The sequence below is a fragment of the Rana temporaria genome, chromosome 11 (genome assembly GCF_905171775.1).
Source record: "Rana temporaria chromosome 11, aRanTem1.1, whole genome shotgun sequence".
NCBI lineage: Eukaryota > Metazoa > Chordata > Amphibia > Anura > Ranidae > Rana > Rana temporaria.
Window position 1 is genome coordinate 156,772,568 of NC_053499.1, and position 16,623 is coordinate 156,789,190.

Sequence of the window (16,623 nt, forward strand, 5' to 3'; positions counted from 1 at the left end):
AAAAGAAAAACAAAACTGCCGCTGTAATTCATGCGCCCGGCGACCTGAAAGGGGCCGGATGCATGAATAGGAGGTGGCCTCACGGTTATACCGGGGCTCAGAACGGGAGATTGATGCGCTGCAGGTCAGCGGAAATGATGGGGTAAGGATGGGGTCCTTTCTAAGTTCCCCTTACAGATTCTTCTTCCCCGCTGAGAGGACGGGCTGCTCGGGTTCTGATTGGTCAATGCCTCTCATGTGACGGTGCCGACCAATTCGAATGCACCTAAAAGTCCCTCCTGATGGGGTATGTTTAGGACAGGGATATGCAATTAGCGGACCTCCAGCTGTTGCAAAAAAGTCCCATCATGCCTCTGCCTCTGGGTGTCATGCTTGTGGCTGTCAGTCTTGCAATGCCTGATGGGACTTGTAGTTCTGCAACAGCTGGAGGTCCGCTAATTGCATATCTTTGGTTTAGGAGATTCAACTCCAGGGGGGTTTCTAGGCCCTGGAGCCGAGAGCCTTGCGGACTGGGGCTCAGAACGGGAGATCGCCGAGCTGCAGGTCAGCGGGATGTGAGGGGTCCTGTGTAAGTTCACCTTACAGATTTTTCTGTAATGGCGAACTTCCCCTTATCAAGGGTCTCAAACTGGCAGCCCTCCAGCTGTTGCAAAACTACAAGTCCCATGAGGCATTGCTAGGCTGACAGGTACAAGCCTGACTCCCACAGGCAGAGGCATGATGGGACTTGTAGTTTCGAAACAGCTGGAGGGCCACCAGTTTGAGACCCCTGCTTTAAAGGGGTTGTAAAGGTAAAAGATTTTTCACCTTAATACATTCTATGCATTAAGGTGAAAAAACATCTGCGGATTAGAGGCCCCCCGAACCCCCCCCCCCCCCCTTACCTGACCCCTCAAAAGTCCAGCGTCGTGAACGCGCAGGCTTCTCGGCCGTCTTCCCGACTCATTCATTAGTTGATTGAAAGCAGCGTAGCCATTGGCTCGCGCTGCGGTCAATCACATCCAATGACGCGGCGCGCCGGGGGCGGGGTTGAGTGATACAGTCGGCGGCTATGGAAACGTGCCCGCAAGAACTCAACACCATGCAAGCTCGCATGAAGGTGTTGAGTCCTTGCGGGGGGGAGCCGAGGGACCCCAGAAGACCAGGTTCGGGGCCACTCTGTACAAAACGAGCTGCACAGTGGAGGCAAGTATAAGAGCCGGTTCACACTGGGGCGACTCGTCACTGAAGTGGTGCCGCCGCAATGTGAACCGGCTCTTACATGTTTGTTATTTAAAAAATTTTTTTTTACTTTAGTGATCCTTTAAAGTCTTGTCTTGTTTTGTTTAAAAATAATAAACAATGTTATACTTGTGTTCTCTGTGTAATGGATTTGCACAGGGCAACCCAGGTCCTCCTCTTCTCTGATCCCTCTTCTCCTAGCCCCCTCCCTCCTGCTGAGTGACCCCACAGCAAGCGGCTGTGTGACCATTCAAACGTGGAGCTGTGACTCAGCCCCGCCCCATCTCTCTACTCATTGGCTCACTGACTTTGATTGCTAGCTCAGCCAATGAGGAGGGAGAGTCCCTGGTCAGCCAAGTCTCTCGTGCACATGGCTGGATTGGGATGTGGCTCAAGTAAGTATTAGGGGGGCTGAGGCACACTGAAGTTTTTTTTTTTTTTTTTATCTTAATGCATAAAATGAATTCTGCCTTTAGAATCGCTGTAATGCATCCTCTTGTGAAGTCTTCCCGAAATAGACACTTGACTTCCTTTTGCGTTCATCTTGCTCGCTTAGAGAAATCGCTGTAACCTGGAAGAGGGGGAGGGGTCTGAATCTTTCAGGCTCCATCTGCTTCACATAAAAGCAATAGCCTTTAAAATGGCTTGAATAGAGATTTTTATTATTCTGCCGGAGTGCCCATATAAGTGCCTGCGATATTTACAGCACAGAGAGAGCCCGTTTTTTTTTATAGCGACATTTCTCTAATCAATGCCACTTGTGAGATTTTATGCACCGTGCAATAAAGCTTTCTATTCCGGCTGGTCAATTAATGGGAGATTTCTTCTGTTGTGTATGACAGGTGCTCTTTATCGGCAACATTGACCACTTTTCCTCCATTCTTCTTCTCTAATATGCCTCAATCTTCATATGCATCGCTTGATTCGGCTGTTACTGTTGTGTAAAGTGTTGTCTATTGACCAGTACAATTCAATTTCCCAGCTCGCGGTAATGAGAGCGAAGTTTATCCAGCCGGCGCTGTGTGTTCCCGCTGAATTATACATTATAAGCCAGTTGATATTGACCAGCTTTTCAGGAGGTTCGTATTGTTGCTAATCTTCTCTTCTCTTTTTTTCTTCCAGCTCCGTCGGCTTGGCCAAGGCTGCTCTTGAAGCCATCGATGGATTCAATCTCTTTGGAAACCAGGCAAGATTACTCATTCTTCCTTTTCTAGAGAGAACGTGTTATTTTCATACAAATACATAAAGGAAACACGAGACAGCCGCAGCTAAAGAAGGCCGCGCTATTTCAGCTGGTTATGTAATCTGCACGCAATTTTCAGAAAAACAACCCCTGTTTGATCAAACATTTAGAGCCTGAGTTCTTACCAAGAAATTTACTTTTTTTTCCTATACAAGTAAAACCTTGGTTTGAGAGTAACTTGGTTTGAGAGCATTTTGCAAGATAAGCAAAATGTCTAAATACATTTTGACTTGATATGCAAGTAGCGTCATGTCCCAACTGGGTATAAAAGAGAAGAGAGGCGCCTCTAAGTGTAGCAATATAGTTACATTTAATGAAGGTACAACATTTAGCAACACTTAGAGGCGCCTCTCTTCTCTTTTATACTCTGGAGCTCCTGCTGGATTTTTCTTCTAATCCCCTTGTGGAAGCTTCCATTTCTGGATGGACATTTTATGGTTATACAATCACATTGCTATAATCTTTTTATAGGGACTATAAACTAGAGGTAGACCGATATATCGGCCATTTTTGATAAATTGTCATCGACCGAATATTATCAAAATTAGGCCGATATTTTACACTGACCGCCGTTCCTCCTCCCTTCTCCACTAACTGACAAGTAACAGAGAGGAGCTGTCGGCTCGATGACGAGGGTGGGCGGGACCCGGCCATGGTGGGTGGGACCCAGCAGCTTTATTACACCAGTCAATGGGATGGTATCTGGGCCGGCCTCTACGTGTTTATGGCCCTGTCCCCTTTTCTAAAGCAGCTCAATCATTGGCTGGTGTAATTTAGCTGCTGGGTCCCGCCCACCCCCGACATCGAGCTGACAGCTCCTCTCTCTCTCTCTCTCTCTCTCTCTCTCTCTCTCTCTCTCTCTCTCTCTCTCTCTCTCTCTCTCTCTCTCTCTCTCTCCCTCCCTCCTCTGTTAGTTTCACACAGTTACAGTTGCACTCGGCTTAGTGTGAAACCTGCCAGTGCCACCACCAGCCGGTGCCATCTGTCAGTGCCAACCACTGCCAGCCAGTGTCACCCACCACTGCCAGCCAGTGCCACCCGCCAGTGCATATCAGTGCCACCGCCAATCATTGCCACCTTCCAGTGCCAACCAGTTCCAATTGCCACTGCCAATCAGTGCCACCTACCAGTGCCATCTGTCATTTCCAAACCAGTGCCATCTGTCATAGCGACCCATCATTGGTGTCAGTGGGAGGAATGGTGTCCCATCATTGGTGTCAGTGGGAGGAATAGTGTCCCATCATTGGTGTCAGTGGGAGGAATAGTGTCCCATCATTGGTGTCAGTGGGAGGAATAGTGTCCCATCATTGGTGTCAGTGGGAGGAATAGTGTCCCATCATTGGTTTCGGTGGGAGGAATAATGTCCCATCATTGGTGTCAGTGGGAGGAATAGTGTCCCATCAGTGGGAGGAATAGTGTCCCATCATTGGTTTCAGTGGGAGGAATAGTGTCCCATCATTGGTGTCAGTGGGAGGAATAGTGTCCCACCATTGGTGTCAGTTGGAGGAATAGTGTCCCATCATTGGTGTCAGTGGGAGGAATAATGCCCCATCAGTGGGAGGAGTAATGTTCTATAGTTGGTTTCCATGGTGGGAATACCCCATTAGAAGAATAATGCCCCAAGGGCCGGCTAAAAGCAAGCAAAGGGCCACATCTGACCACCACTGATATAGATGATAGAATAAAATGCATATTATGGATTCTGTGGAGAACACAAGGCAATTTGCACTGACGGCTGACTTCCCCGCGTTCTCTACTCTTACCCTGCGTCTCGAGCGCTCAGTATGGATTTATTCATCGGCTTATAGCATATCAGTGATCCCCGATCTGTCATGGGACTCGCAATCAAACACTTGTTGCTTTAAAACCAGCAGGATTTGGCCCTTTGAAGCTACACACTGGCATCTGAGAAGCGGAGAGGCCGATTCTTCCAGACGTGCCGCAATTTAAATTTTACCTTTTGAAAAGCGACCCTACGCATGACTTTAACTATTCCTCGCCCTCACAGGGAATAACTTAGAGGGAGCCGGCTTTTTATTTCAGTATTATTATCTGAATCTGAAAGGGGAAGAAAGAAAACTTTCTGCGCAGTGTGACTTCGGGAAGAACAAGCCGCTTCGTGGCGTTTTTTTTTTATTTTTTATCTTTTGGTTTTAATGGACTGTGTAGAAATCAGCAGAGTGTCCTCCTTCCGCATATTCCGACCTGCAAGACACAAATTGTGTGCCTGCCGTACGCTTTCTGAATAATGCAGAGTGGGGAGACGTCAGCGCGCATTATCATCTGTCATTGCGGTCGCAGAATGCTGCGTGCTTTCTATGTACAGAGCCTCAGCCAAAAAACATCCTTTACAGATTCCTACACAAGTCTTGGGCTTCTTAACCACTTGACCTCCGGAAGTATTACCCCTCTTCATGACCAGGCCATTTTTTTTCGATACGGCACTGCGTTTGTTTAACTACTTGTCGCCCGCCATATAGCAGAATGACAGCGGCAAAGTGGTTGTGATATCCTAACTGGACGTCATATGAGGTGATCAGGATATCACAGCCGGCGCACGCCCGACACGGCGATCGGAGGTGCTGAGTGTCAGTCTGACAAACAGCAACTCCGATCGTTGTATGAACCCTCTGTTAGAGCTGATCACAGCTGATCATCGTGCGAAGCAGGAAGTGCCGGTAAATGGCATTCCTTGGTTCACGTCAACAGGGAGAGCCGATCGGAGGCTCACCTGTCGGGGGGGGGGGGGGGTCTGTGCTGATAATCAGCACATTGGCACCTTTGATTATCAGCTTATCCCCCATCAAATCAGTTGCCAATAAATGCCCATCACATGCCAGCCTGTGCCCCTCTATAAAGCCTGTCGGTGCCCATGAAAGTGCAGATCGGTGCCCAAAAAAGTGCCAATCGGTACCCCATCAGCAGTGCCTGTCAGTGCCCCATTAAAGTGCCAATCAGTGCCACTCAGAAAAGCCTGTCGGTAGCTCCTCATCAGTGCTGCCTATTCAGTGCCGCCTATCAGTGCCCATCATTTTTTTTTTTTTTTTTTTTTTTTTCAAATAATAATAATAAAATCATTTATATCCGCAGAGGTGATCGAATATCACCGTAAGACAATTATAAAAATCTCACATGTGTACAGTGTTGTGTGACTGCGCAGTTGTCATTCAAAGTGTGACAGCGCTGAAAGATGACAATTGTCTTGGACAGAAAGGGGGTAAAGTGCCCGGTATGGAAGTGATTAACTGACAATTCCGCAGTTTATCCTGCAAGTAGAGATTTCTTTTGGTGGTATTTGATGTCCCCTGCGATTCTCTTTTTTATTTTTATTTTTTTTATTTTTTTTGCGCTATAAAAAAAAGACAGATTTAAAAAAAATATATAATATATATTTTTTTTTACTTTCTGCTATAAAGCACATTCAATGGAAACATTAAATCAAATATCTTCATAAATTTAGGCCAAAATTTATTCTGCTACATGCTTTTGGTAAAAATAATAAGCGTATATTGATTGCTTTTTGCAAACATTCTAGCTCACAGGTGTCAAACTCAAGGCCCGCGGGCTGAATGCGGCCCTCCAGACCATTTCATGTGGCCCTCGCACCTCTCCTACAGCTGCAGGAGAGCTCCAGTCGTCCTCTGGTCCTCCTCTAGACCCTTACTTTTTGCTTTCAGGCAATGCATCCAGCTACTTCCCAGTATAAGGAAAGGGGGTGCACTGTGATGTAAGAGAGAGTGGGGGACTCAACTTCTAATGATGTGCAGGCTCTTGACTTGTAATGTAAGGGGAGGGGATGCGCTGGACATCTAATCTCACAGATGCAACCGGCTCTTTTGAGGGCAATCATAATGCTGATGCGGCCCACAATGAAATTGAGTTTGACACCCCTGTTCTAGCTTCTACAAACTGTTATGTATACTGTAATTTTTTTTATTTACCGTATATACTCGAGTATAAGCCGACCCGCGTATAAGCCGAGGCACCTAATTTTACCACAAAAAAGTGGGAAAACGTATTGACTTGAGTATAAGCCTAGGGTGTCCATGTTCATGCCTCACTGTGCCTCACTGTGTCCATGTGCGAGCCTCACTGTGTCCATGTGCGAGCCTCACTGTGTCCATGTGCGAGCCTCACTGTGTCCATGTGCGAGCCTCACTGTGTTCATGTGCGAGCCTCACTGTGTCCATGTGCCCGTGCCTCACAGTGCCCGTGCCTCACTGTGCCCATGCCTCACTGTGCCCATGCCTCACTGTGCCCATGCCTCACTGTGCCCATGCCTCACTGTGCCCATGCCTCACTGTGCCCATGCCTCGATTGACGTTTAACATGGGAGTCTATGGAAGGGGTGCCCGGCTTTGAAAAATCGGTGCTCCCTGGCCGTAGGTCCCCAGACAACAAACTTTGCACACTTGTAGAGGAAGAGTGGGGCTACATGTGTGCCAATTTGGGGTCCAGAGGACCTACGGCCGGTCGGTACCGGGTCCCCAAAGTCCGGGAGATCAGGCACAAAAGGGTGACTCGAGTACAAGCCTAAGGGGGGGGGCGTTTTCAGCACAAAAAAATGTGCTGGAAAACTCGACTTTTATACTTGAGTATATAAGGTATTTTCACTAGTAATGGCGGTGATCGGGAACTTATAGTAGGGCTGTGATATTGCGGCGGACAATCTGGCACCAACACACACTTTTGCCACACTGGCTGTACTTTTTCTTTAAGGCTTTAGAGGTTAATTTTCTTTGCAGGAAGGAACGCAGGTTTCACTTCTTGTTGGTTATTCGATGTGCAAATCTGTTTTTTCTAAATCTCTCCAGACTGCATAACAGATTGTAGCGAATGCAAACAATTCTATGTATAGCTTCTATATGAGGATTACGATGATGAACCGACCTAATCATACTAAAACCTTGACCATAGAGTGACGTTCACACATCATAACACCACCCCTTATATCCAATCCTAACCTCAATCTAAAGGCTGGAATGTTTATTCTCAAATCTGGGGGAAAATCTTTAAAACGGCCTTTCCCTGTGAAGTAGTGATTAGCAGGGGGGGGGGGGGGGGGGGGGCTGTCATAAAGATATATCCTTGAATGTGATCCTCAGGCCTGAGCCAAGCATTACACGGGATCAGCGATGATATAACATAGTGGACTTCATCCAAAAAGCTCCTTAGTAGAAGATTTGGTATAACAGCTTGGGGGACGTATAAATCTCTGTGATAGATCCTGGGATCAAGACTCCATGTACTCTATGTATTGCTTAATCTGTATATGATAGTTACCATCTTCAGACATCAGTGTTGTATTTATCCCTTTTTTTTTTTTAACACAAACCTGTATTTTTCACTCTACAGCAGGAAGAAAATCTAACACATACAGTAAAACCTTGGTTTGAGAGTAACTTGGTTTAAGAGCGTTTTGCAAGACCAGCAGCATTTTTTAAATAAATCTTGACTTGATATACAAACGGTGGGGTAGATTCACGTACAGCGGCGCATATTACCGCCGGGCGTAGCGTATCTAAGATACACTACGCCGCCGTAACTTACTTTTTTTTTCGAATCCTCAAAGAATTAGCGCCGTAAGTTACGGCGGCGTAGTGTATCTTTGGCGGCGTAAGGGCGCAGAATTCAAATGGATGTGATGGGGGCGTGTTTTATGTAAATACATCGTGACCCGACGTAAACAACGCTTTTTTTGAACGGCGCATGCGCCGTCCGTGGGGTTATCCCAGTGCGCATGCTCGAAATAAAACCGGAACAAGCCAATGCTTACGACGGTGACGTCATTCTACGCAAATCCCTATTCGCGAACGACTTGCGCAAACGACGTAAAAAATTCAAAATGCGAGGCGGGAACGACGGCCATACTTAACATTGAGTACGCCACCATATAGCAGGGGTTACTATACGCCGGAAAAGGCCAAACGCAAACGACGTAAAAAAATGCGCCGGACGTACGTTCGTGGATTGCCGTAACTAGCTAATTTGCATACTCAACGCGGAAATCGACGGAAACGCCACCTAGCGGCCGCCGAAAAAAAAAGAACCTGAGATCCGACGGCGTACTAAGACGTACGCCTGTCGGATCGATCCCAGATGCCGTCGTATCTTGTTTTGTGGATACAAAACAAAGATACGATGCGGGAACTTTGAAATTTTGCGGCGTATTAATAGATACGCCAGCGTAATTCTTTTGTGGATCTGCCCCGATGTCTTGATATACAAGTAGCGTCATGTCACAACTGAGTATAAAAGAAAAGAGAGGCAATTTGGTTACGTTTAATGAAGGTACAACATTTAGCAACATATTGCTACACTTAGGAGGCGCCTCTCTTCTTCTTTATACTCTGGAGCTCCTGCTGGATTTCGCTTCTAATCCCCTTGTGGAGGCTTCCATGTGTGGAGGGACATTTTATGGTTACACAACCAATCACATTGCTATAATCTTTTTATATGGACTATAAACTGAAGGACTTATGAATAAATGGTTGTGGAACGAATCATCTGAGTTTCCATTATTTCTTATGGGGAAATTTGCTTTGATATACAAGTGCTTTGGATTACAAGCATGCTACTGGAACAAATTATGCTCTCAATCCAAGGTTTTACTGTACCTTTTTTTTTTTCTGGCAATCCCCCACTTCCCTGTCCTCCTTGATGGAGTGTATTCTGATTTAAACTGTATCTCCATGCAAAACCTTTTTTTTGGTCTGTGTTTTTGTTTTTTATTAATCTTTTTATAGAGAAGGAACTGGTTAGACCGGGGTCTCCAAACTTTCTACACAAAGGGTCAGTTTACTGTCCTTCATACTTTAGGTTTGCCAGACTGTGGCCAGTGGGAGTAGAAAATGTCCTGGTATCAGTGGGAGGAATAGTGTCCCATCATTGGTATCAGTGGGAGGAATAGTGTCCCATCATTGGTATCAGTGGGAGGAATAGTGTCCCATCATTGGTGTCAGTGAGAGGAATAGTGTCCCGTCAGTGGGAGGAATAGTGACCCATCATTGGTATCAGTGGGATGAATAGTGTCCCATCATTGGTATCAGTGGGAGGAATAGTGACCCATCATTGGTATCAGTGGGAGGAATAGTGTCCTATCATTGGGATCAGTGGGAGGAATAGTGTCCCATCGTTGGTGTCAGTGGGAGGAGTAGTGTCCCATCATTGGTGTCAGTGGGAGGAATAGTGTCCCATCATTGGTCAGTGGGAGGAATAGTGTCCCATCATTGGTGTCTGTGGGAGGAATAGTGTCCCATCATTGGTATCAGTGGGAGGAATAGTGTCCCATCGTTGGGATCAGTGGGAGGAATAGTGTCCCATCATTGGTGTCCGTGGGAGGAATAGGGTCCCATCATTGGTGTCAGTGGGAGGAATAGTGCCCCATCATTGGTATCAGTGGGAGGTATAGTGTCCCATCGTTGGTGTCAGTGGGAGGAATAGTGTCCCATCGTTGGTGTCAGTGGGAGGAATAGTGTCCCATCGTTGGTGTCAGTGGGAGGAATAGTGTCCCATCGTTGGTGCCAGTGGGAGGAATAGTGTCCCATCGTTGGTGTCAGTGGGAGGAATAGTGTCCCATCATTGGTGTCAGTGTTAGGAATAGTGTCCCATCATTGGTGTCAGTGGGAGGAATAGTGTCCCATCGTTGGTGCCAGTGGGAGGAATAGTGTCCCATCGTTGGTGTCAGTGGGAGGAATAGTGTCCCATCATTGGTGTCAGTGTTAGGAATAGTGTCCCATCATTGGTGTCAGTGGGAGGAATAGTGTCCCATCATTGGTGTCAGTGGGAGGAATAGTGTCCCGTCAGTGGGAGGAATAGTGACCCATCATTGGTATCAGTGGGATGAATAGTGTCCCATCATTGGTATCAGTGGGAGGAATAGTGACCCATCATTGGTATCAGTGGGAGGAATAGTGTCCTATCATTGGGATCAGTGGGAGGAATAGTGTCCCATCGTTGGTGTCAGTGGGAGGAGTAGTGTCCCATCATTGGTGTCAGTGGGAGGAATAGTGTCCCATCATTGGTCAGTAGGAGGAATAGTGTCCCATCATTGGTGTCTGTGGGAGGAATAGTGTCCCATCATTGGTATCAGTGGGAGGAATAGTGTCCCATCGTTGGGATCAGTGGGAGGAATAGTGTCCCATCATTGGTGTCCGTGGGAGGAATAGGGTCCCATCATTGGTGTCAGTGGGAGGAATAGTGCCCCATCATTGGTATCAGTGGGAGGTATAGTGTCCCATCGTTGGTGTCAGTGGGAGGAATAGTGTCCCATCGTTGGTGTCAGTGGGAGGAATAGTGTCCCATCGTTGGTGTCAGTGGGAGGAATAGTGTCCCATCGTTGGTGCCAGTGGGAGGAATAGTGTCCCATCGTTGGTGTCAGTGGGAGGAATAGTGTCCCATCATTGGTGTCAGTGTTAGGAATAGTGTCCCATCATTGGTGTCAGTGGGAGGAATAGTGTCCCATCGTTGGTGCCAGTGGGAGGAATAGTGTCCCATCGTTGGTGTCAGTGGGAGGAATAGTGTCCCATCATTGGTGTCAGTGTTAGGAATAGTGTCCCATCATTGGTGTCAGTGGAATAGTGTCCCATCATTGGTGTCAGTGGGAGGAATAGTGTCCCATCATTGGTGTCAGTGGGAGGAATAGTGTCCCATCATTGGTGTCAGTGGGAGGAATAATGCCCCTAGGGCTGCATAGTGGAAAGCAAAGGGGCCACAGTTTGGAGACCACCGGTGTAGTATAACACTTTTTTGGTTAAGTAGTCCCTATTTATAGAGTTCTATACATGGGACTGAAAACAATTTGCTTCCAAAAAATGGACCGTCCCTCCGAACGAGGAAGAGTTCAGAACTATGGTATTGCTGCTCCATCAGTCCGCCGCGATCTTGTAAATGATGATCAGAATGTCTCCTTCTAATGCTTGCAGAAAACATACTCCGATCAACGTGTTTAATTTGTTATCTTGTTGGCAAAAGCGAATCGAATCTTAAATATTGATCACGCCCCCACAGTGGCCGGAAGCTGCCGGCTGAGTGGCGTAAGTTAATTGACTTTTTGTACGAGCCGAGAGATAATTGTGTCGATTTTTCTTGTGTCTGCAGGGCTGCTCGTGGTCTGTTATATTTGTGGATCTGGATGCACACAACCGGAACAGGCAGACGCTCTGCTCCCTGCTGCCGAGGGAGTCGCGATCCCATGTAAGTCCTTAAAGTTGGAGTCCGACGGGATACATATCATTAATCACTGATAACAATCCTACATGACTAAACGGATCACAGCCAGTCCATATTCTTGAAGATTTAAATTACAGAGCTGCTTTAACCCCCAGACTTGAGTGCTGGTAGAGATGTACAATTTCCAGAAATTTGGTAAACTTTGGAAAAAATATATATTTTTTTCTTGTTTTTTTTCAGATTTTTTTGGGGGGGTTTTGGGAAAAAAATAAATAAAAATTCAGTATGTAAATTTTATGTGACCCCACGTAAATGACGCTTTTTACGAACAACGCATGCGCCGTCCGTGAAAGTATCCCAGTGCGCATGCTCCAAATTAACCTGCAAGAAGCCAATGCTTTCGACGTAAACGTAAATGACGCCCAGCCCTATTCGCGAACGACTTGCGCAAACAACGTAAAATTTGACGCAGGAACGACATCCATACTTAACATTGGTACGCCAGATGTACGCCTCATATAGCAGGGGTAACTTTACGCCGGGAAAAGCCTAACGTAAACGGCGTATCTGTACTGCGTCGGCCGGGCGTACGTTCGTGAATTTGCGTATCTAGCTGATTTACATATTTCTAAGCGTAAATCGGCGTACACGCCCCTAGCGGCCAGCGTAAATATGCAGTTAAGATCCGACGGCATAAGAGACTTACGCCGGTCGGATCTAATACAAATCTATGCGTAACTGATTCTATTAATCGGGCGCATAGATAAGACCGCTCGGACTCAGAGTTACGACAGCGTATCTGGAGATACGCCGGCGTAACTCGTACGAGAATCCGGGCCAAAGTATTTTTTATTTGTCTGGTATACCAGGATGTGTTTTTTTTTCCTTTTTTTTTTTTTTTCTTTTTGTCATCCTTGTAGCATTTGGAAAAGAATATTTCTTCTTACAATATTTGCAAATTGCAGCTTTGCTCTCGGCAGAAACTGCACTGTGGAAATGTTTCCAAACTCTCGATGTTGGTCTCAACGTTTTACTGAGAAGAGGAAAAGAAAAAAAAACGGCGCCAACAAGCAAACTAAACTGGAGCCTTTCCCCTGCAGTGCCCTCAGTGGCAGAAATGCATACAGTTTAACCTTGGATTACGAGAATAATCCGTTCCAGGAGAATGCTCGTAATCCAAAGTACTCGCATATCAAAGCGAGTTTCCCCATAGAAGTCAATGGAAACGAAAATAATTTGTTCCGCATTGACTTTTATGTCATGCAATACCACATAGGTGGGGGGCGCCGGAAAGGCTCGGGGGCAGCTCGGCTGAACTCGGAAAGGCTCAAGAAAGGAGTATTTCCCATTTGCCTCTGGCGCCCCCGCACCTCTAGACAAATGCGGTACTGCACACCACTGTGGCTTGAATCCTGCTCGTTTTGCAAGATGACACTCGCAAACTGAGTCAAGATCTTAAAAAAAAAAAATGCTCGTTAATGCTCGTTAACCGCGTTACTCACAATCCGAGGTTTGAGCATGATCTATGGGCTGCTTTATGGGTCTTCAGCTCATAATCTGTTGATTACTTTGTATCTTTACTTGATTCATTAATGTCTTTTTTTTTTTCCTGCCTGTCACACATATATTGCTACAATCTCTGCATCATGTTTTTAAACTGATAGTAATTGCTCTGTACTCCCTGTCTCTATATCCTCAGAACTCTGATGCTGCGCTCTTGACATGTATAAGTTACCCGGCATTTGCAGTGGATGACGAGACTTTGTATCATCAAACTTTGGATAAGATTGTTCGCAAACTGAAAGGGAAATATGGATTCAAACGTTTCCTTCGAGATGGATATAGGACAGCGCTGGAAGATGAGAACAGACGATACTACAAACCAGCCGAAATAAAGGTAAAAAAAAAATGAAGGCACACTATGAGTAAAGTCCAGTGAGGTGCATGACACCTCCTGTCTTGGCTCTAATATTTATAACTGACCGCTTTATAATAATCCCAGAATACAGTTATTGCTGTAGTTCTGTGAACCCGACACTGATCCCTCTGAGCTATGCATCTTGAACTGGAGATCCGCTGCAGCTGCTATGCCTGCCCCTCCCCTCCTCCTGCCCATTCACAGAAGCCTTGGTATTATGTGATCATATTTATAAAATATCAAGGCTTCTGTGGGCAGCAGAGGGGAGGGGCCTTTTTTTAAGCTTCTCTGTGTGCTTCTCTCCTCTCAGATCCCAGAGTGTCTCTCCTGCAGAGCTGTAAACCTTTCAAATAGGGTTGTCCCGATACCACTTTTTTAGGACCGAGTACAAGTACCGATACTTTTTTTCAAGTACTCGCCGATACCGAATACCGATACTTTTTTTAAATGTGTCCCCAAATGCAGCCATGTCCCCCCACAAATGCAGCCATGTCCCCCCACAAATGCAGCCATGTCCCCCCACATATGCAGCCATGTCCCCCCCACATATGCAGCCATGTCCCCCCCACATATGCAGCCATGTCCCCCCCACATATGCAGCCATGTCCCCCCTATATGCAGCCATGTCCCCCATAAATCCAATCCAGCCGTGTCCCCCCTATATCCAGCCATGTCCCCCCTATATCCAGCCATGTCCCCCCTATATGCAGCCATGTCCCCCCATACCTAGATGCCGCCGCTGCATGGGTTAAACAGCGTGCAGGGAACATCACAGCTTTCATTTGAATAGCTGTAGTATTCCCCGCTGCGCTGCGTATAGACACTCCCCCTTGCTCGGGGTTGGACAGATCCCGAGCAAGGGGGGGGTGTCTATACGTGGCGCAGCGGGAAATACTACAGCTATTCACATGAAAGCTGTGATATTCCCCGCACGCTGTTTAACCCATGCGGCGGCGGCGTTGTTGCGGTATGCGAAGGGGTCGGCGGCGGCATTCGTTGCGGCAGCGGGGGGGGGGGGGTGTCTGGGGCAAGCATTCTATTTAGGTATCGGGGGTATTTGCGGGAGTACAAGTACTCCCGTAAATACTCGGTATCGGGACAACCCTACTTTCAAATGTAAATAATTTTATTACATTTGTGATCTTGGTGCCCCCTTGCGTTGGAGGTCAGTGTGGTGCCCGCTTGCACAGGGGGAAAGCCACACCCATATATTGGTGGTCATTGAAGTGCCCCCTTACTTTAGAGGTCATTGTAGTGCCCTCTTACCCTGGGGACCAAGAAGGGAAGGCCTCCTATATATTGGTGGTCATTAAAGTGCCCTCTTGCATTGGTGGTCAGTGATATGCCCCCTTAATTTAGTGGTCAGTGATATGCCCCCTTAATTTGGTGGTCAGTGGTGTGCCCCCTTAATCTGGTGGTTAGTGGTGTGCCACAATATTTAGAGATTTTTATGAGACATTGAGGTTCAGGTACAATTAATGCTGTGACCTGACCTGTGTATTGTGCAATTGTATGTTCTCAGCAAATAAAGTAAAATAAAAAGTTTTACGTGTCAAAAACCATCAAAGTGATAAATGTGAGGTTCCGGAACTCTCACCCCCTCTGTAATCACTTTACACGTCTACCACTTCCCCGCTCTCATCACTACAACTAAACGAACTACAATTTAAGTTCTAATTAAGACCTTACAACTAATTTTTTTTTTTCATTTTACATCGGGTCTGTGTGTTTTCATCTCTCGACCATATAATTGCAGCTCTTCTGTCTTTCCTCTCGTCCTTTCAGCTTCTCCGAATTCGGGTAGCTTTTGTTTGCAGTTAAAATTTAGCGTTGAGTTTCCTGGGTGCGGGGAGACACTCCATCATTCTGCCACTTCATTTCACAGCTCGCTACAAGTGTACACAGGGAGCCAAATGATTCCTCCCGAGAATGCCGAGCCAGCAGTCATTACTTGACAAAATATTGTCTTTTTAATATTGGAATTGCAATAGGCTATTTGCCAGAGTATTGAGCGCAGTCACTCAGTCCTGTCCCCTCATAAGGATTGGACTTCTTCTGAAACACAGATGAGTTTTGGGTGACAAAGTAATCTTGTGTGTTTTCTTCTCTCTGCAGCTCTTCGATGGGATTGAATGTGAATTCCCGATCTTTTTCATCTACATGATCATTGATGGTAAGTTTCATAGTTGGGTTGCAGTTTCTGCAGAAATGCTGCGGAAGTTCAAGCACTGCTGGTGGTGCCAGCAAATACCTGCGTGGTGGTGCCAGCAAATACCTGCGTGGTGGTGCCAGCAAATACCTGCGTGGTGGTGCCAGCAAATACCTGCTTGCAGGGACGGACTGACCATTCGGGCTCTCGGGCACTGCCCGAGGGCCCCATGCCACTAGGGGGCCCCATCAGGGCTGCCAGCCTCAGTAAAACCAGGTAAAGTATGTAAAAATCTGTGTTTTAAAAAAAAATCCCAAGATTATAGCTGCCCAGCCTCTCCAGTACCTTTTCAGTGTGTGTATGTATACTGTCTGTGTATATTGTGTGTGTGTGTGTGTGTGTGTGTGTGTGTGTGTGAATATATTGCCCCATAATCTCCTATTGCCCGGGGGCCCCATAATCTCCTATTGCCCGGGGGCCCCATAATCTCCTATTGCCCGGGGGTCCCATAATCTCCTATTGCCCGGGGGCCCTATGAGTTGCCAGTCCGCCCCTGCCTGCGTGGTGGTGCCAGCAAATACCTGTGTTAGTTTTCAACCTAATCCCCGTAGAACCTTCTTGGATCTTAACGTTGTAGTAAACGCATTTTTACCACTTTTGCCTACAGGTATCATTACGTATCATTAGGTATGAGCTCCGGCGTGTTCGCACACTCCAAGTACCGAGCCCGCCAGGAAGTCTGCGCGGCGCTGCGCTAACCACAAGCAGGGAGACATTTCCTGATCTCTGCAGCCGAGCATCGGGACAATGTCTCCCTGCCTGTGATTAGCGCAGCGCCGCGCAGACTTCCTGGCGGGCTCGATACGTGGAGTGTGCGAACACGCCGGAGCTCATACGTAATCCTGGCGGGCTCTGCACGTG

The 16,623-nt window shown here is 46.9% G+C and overlaps 1 protein-coding gene across 3 annotated transcripts in view; it reads left to right on the forward strand.

Annotated features, from left to right (window-relative positions):
- Nucleotides 1-16,623, forward strand: part of PHKB (phosphorylase kinase regulatory subunit beta) — a 237,979-nt gene that overhangs the window by 103,631 nt on the left and 117,725 nt on the right. For all 3 annotated transcript variants that reach the window (XM_040329505.1, XM_040329504.1, XM_040329506.1), the window contains 4 exons: nucleotides 2,344-2,407; nucleotides 11,564-11,659; nucleotides 13,335-13,532; nucleotides 15,669-15,726. In XM_040329505.1, coding sequence (XP_040185439.1) covers nucleotides 2,344-2,407; nucleotides 11,564-11,659; nucleotides 13,335-13,532; nucleotides 15,669-15,726 — 416 coding nt within the window. The remainder of the gene's footprint in view (nucleotides 1-2,343; nucleotides 2,408-11,563; nucleotides 11,660-13,334; nucleotides 13,533-15,668; nucleotides 15,727-16,623) is intronic.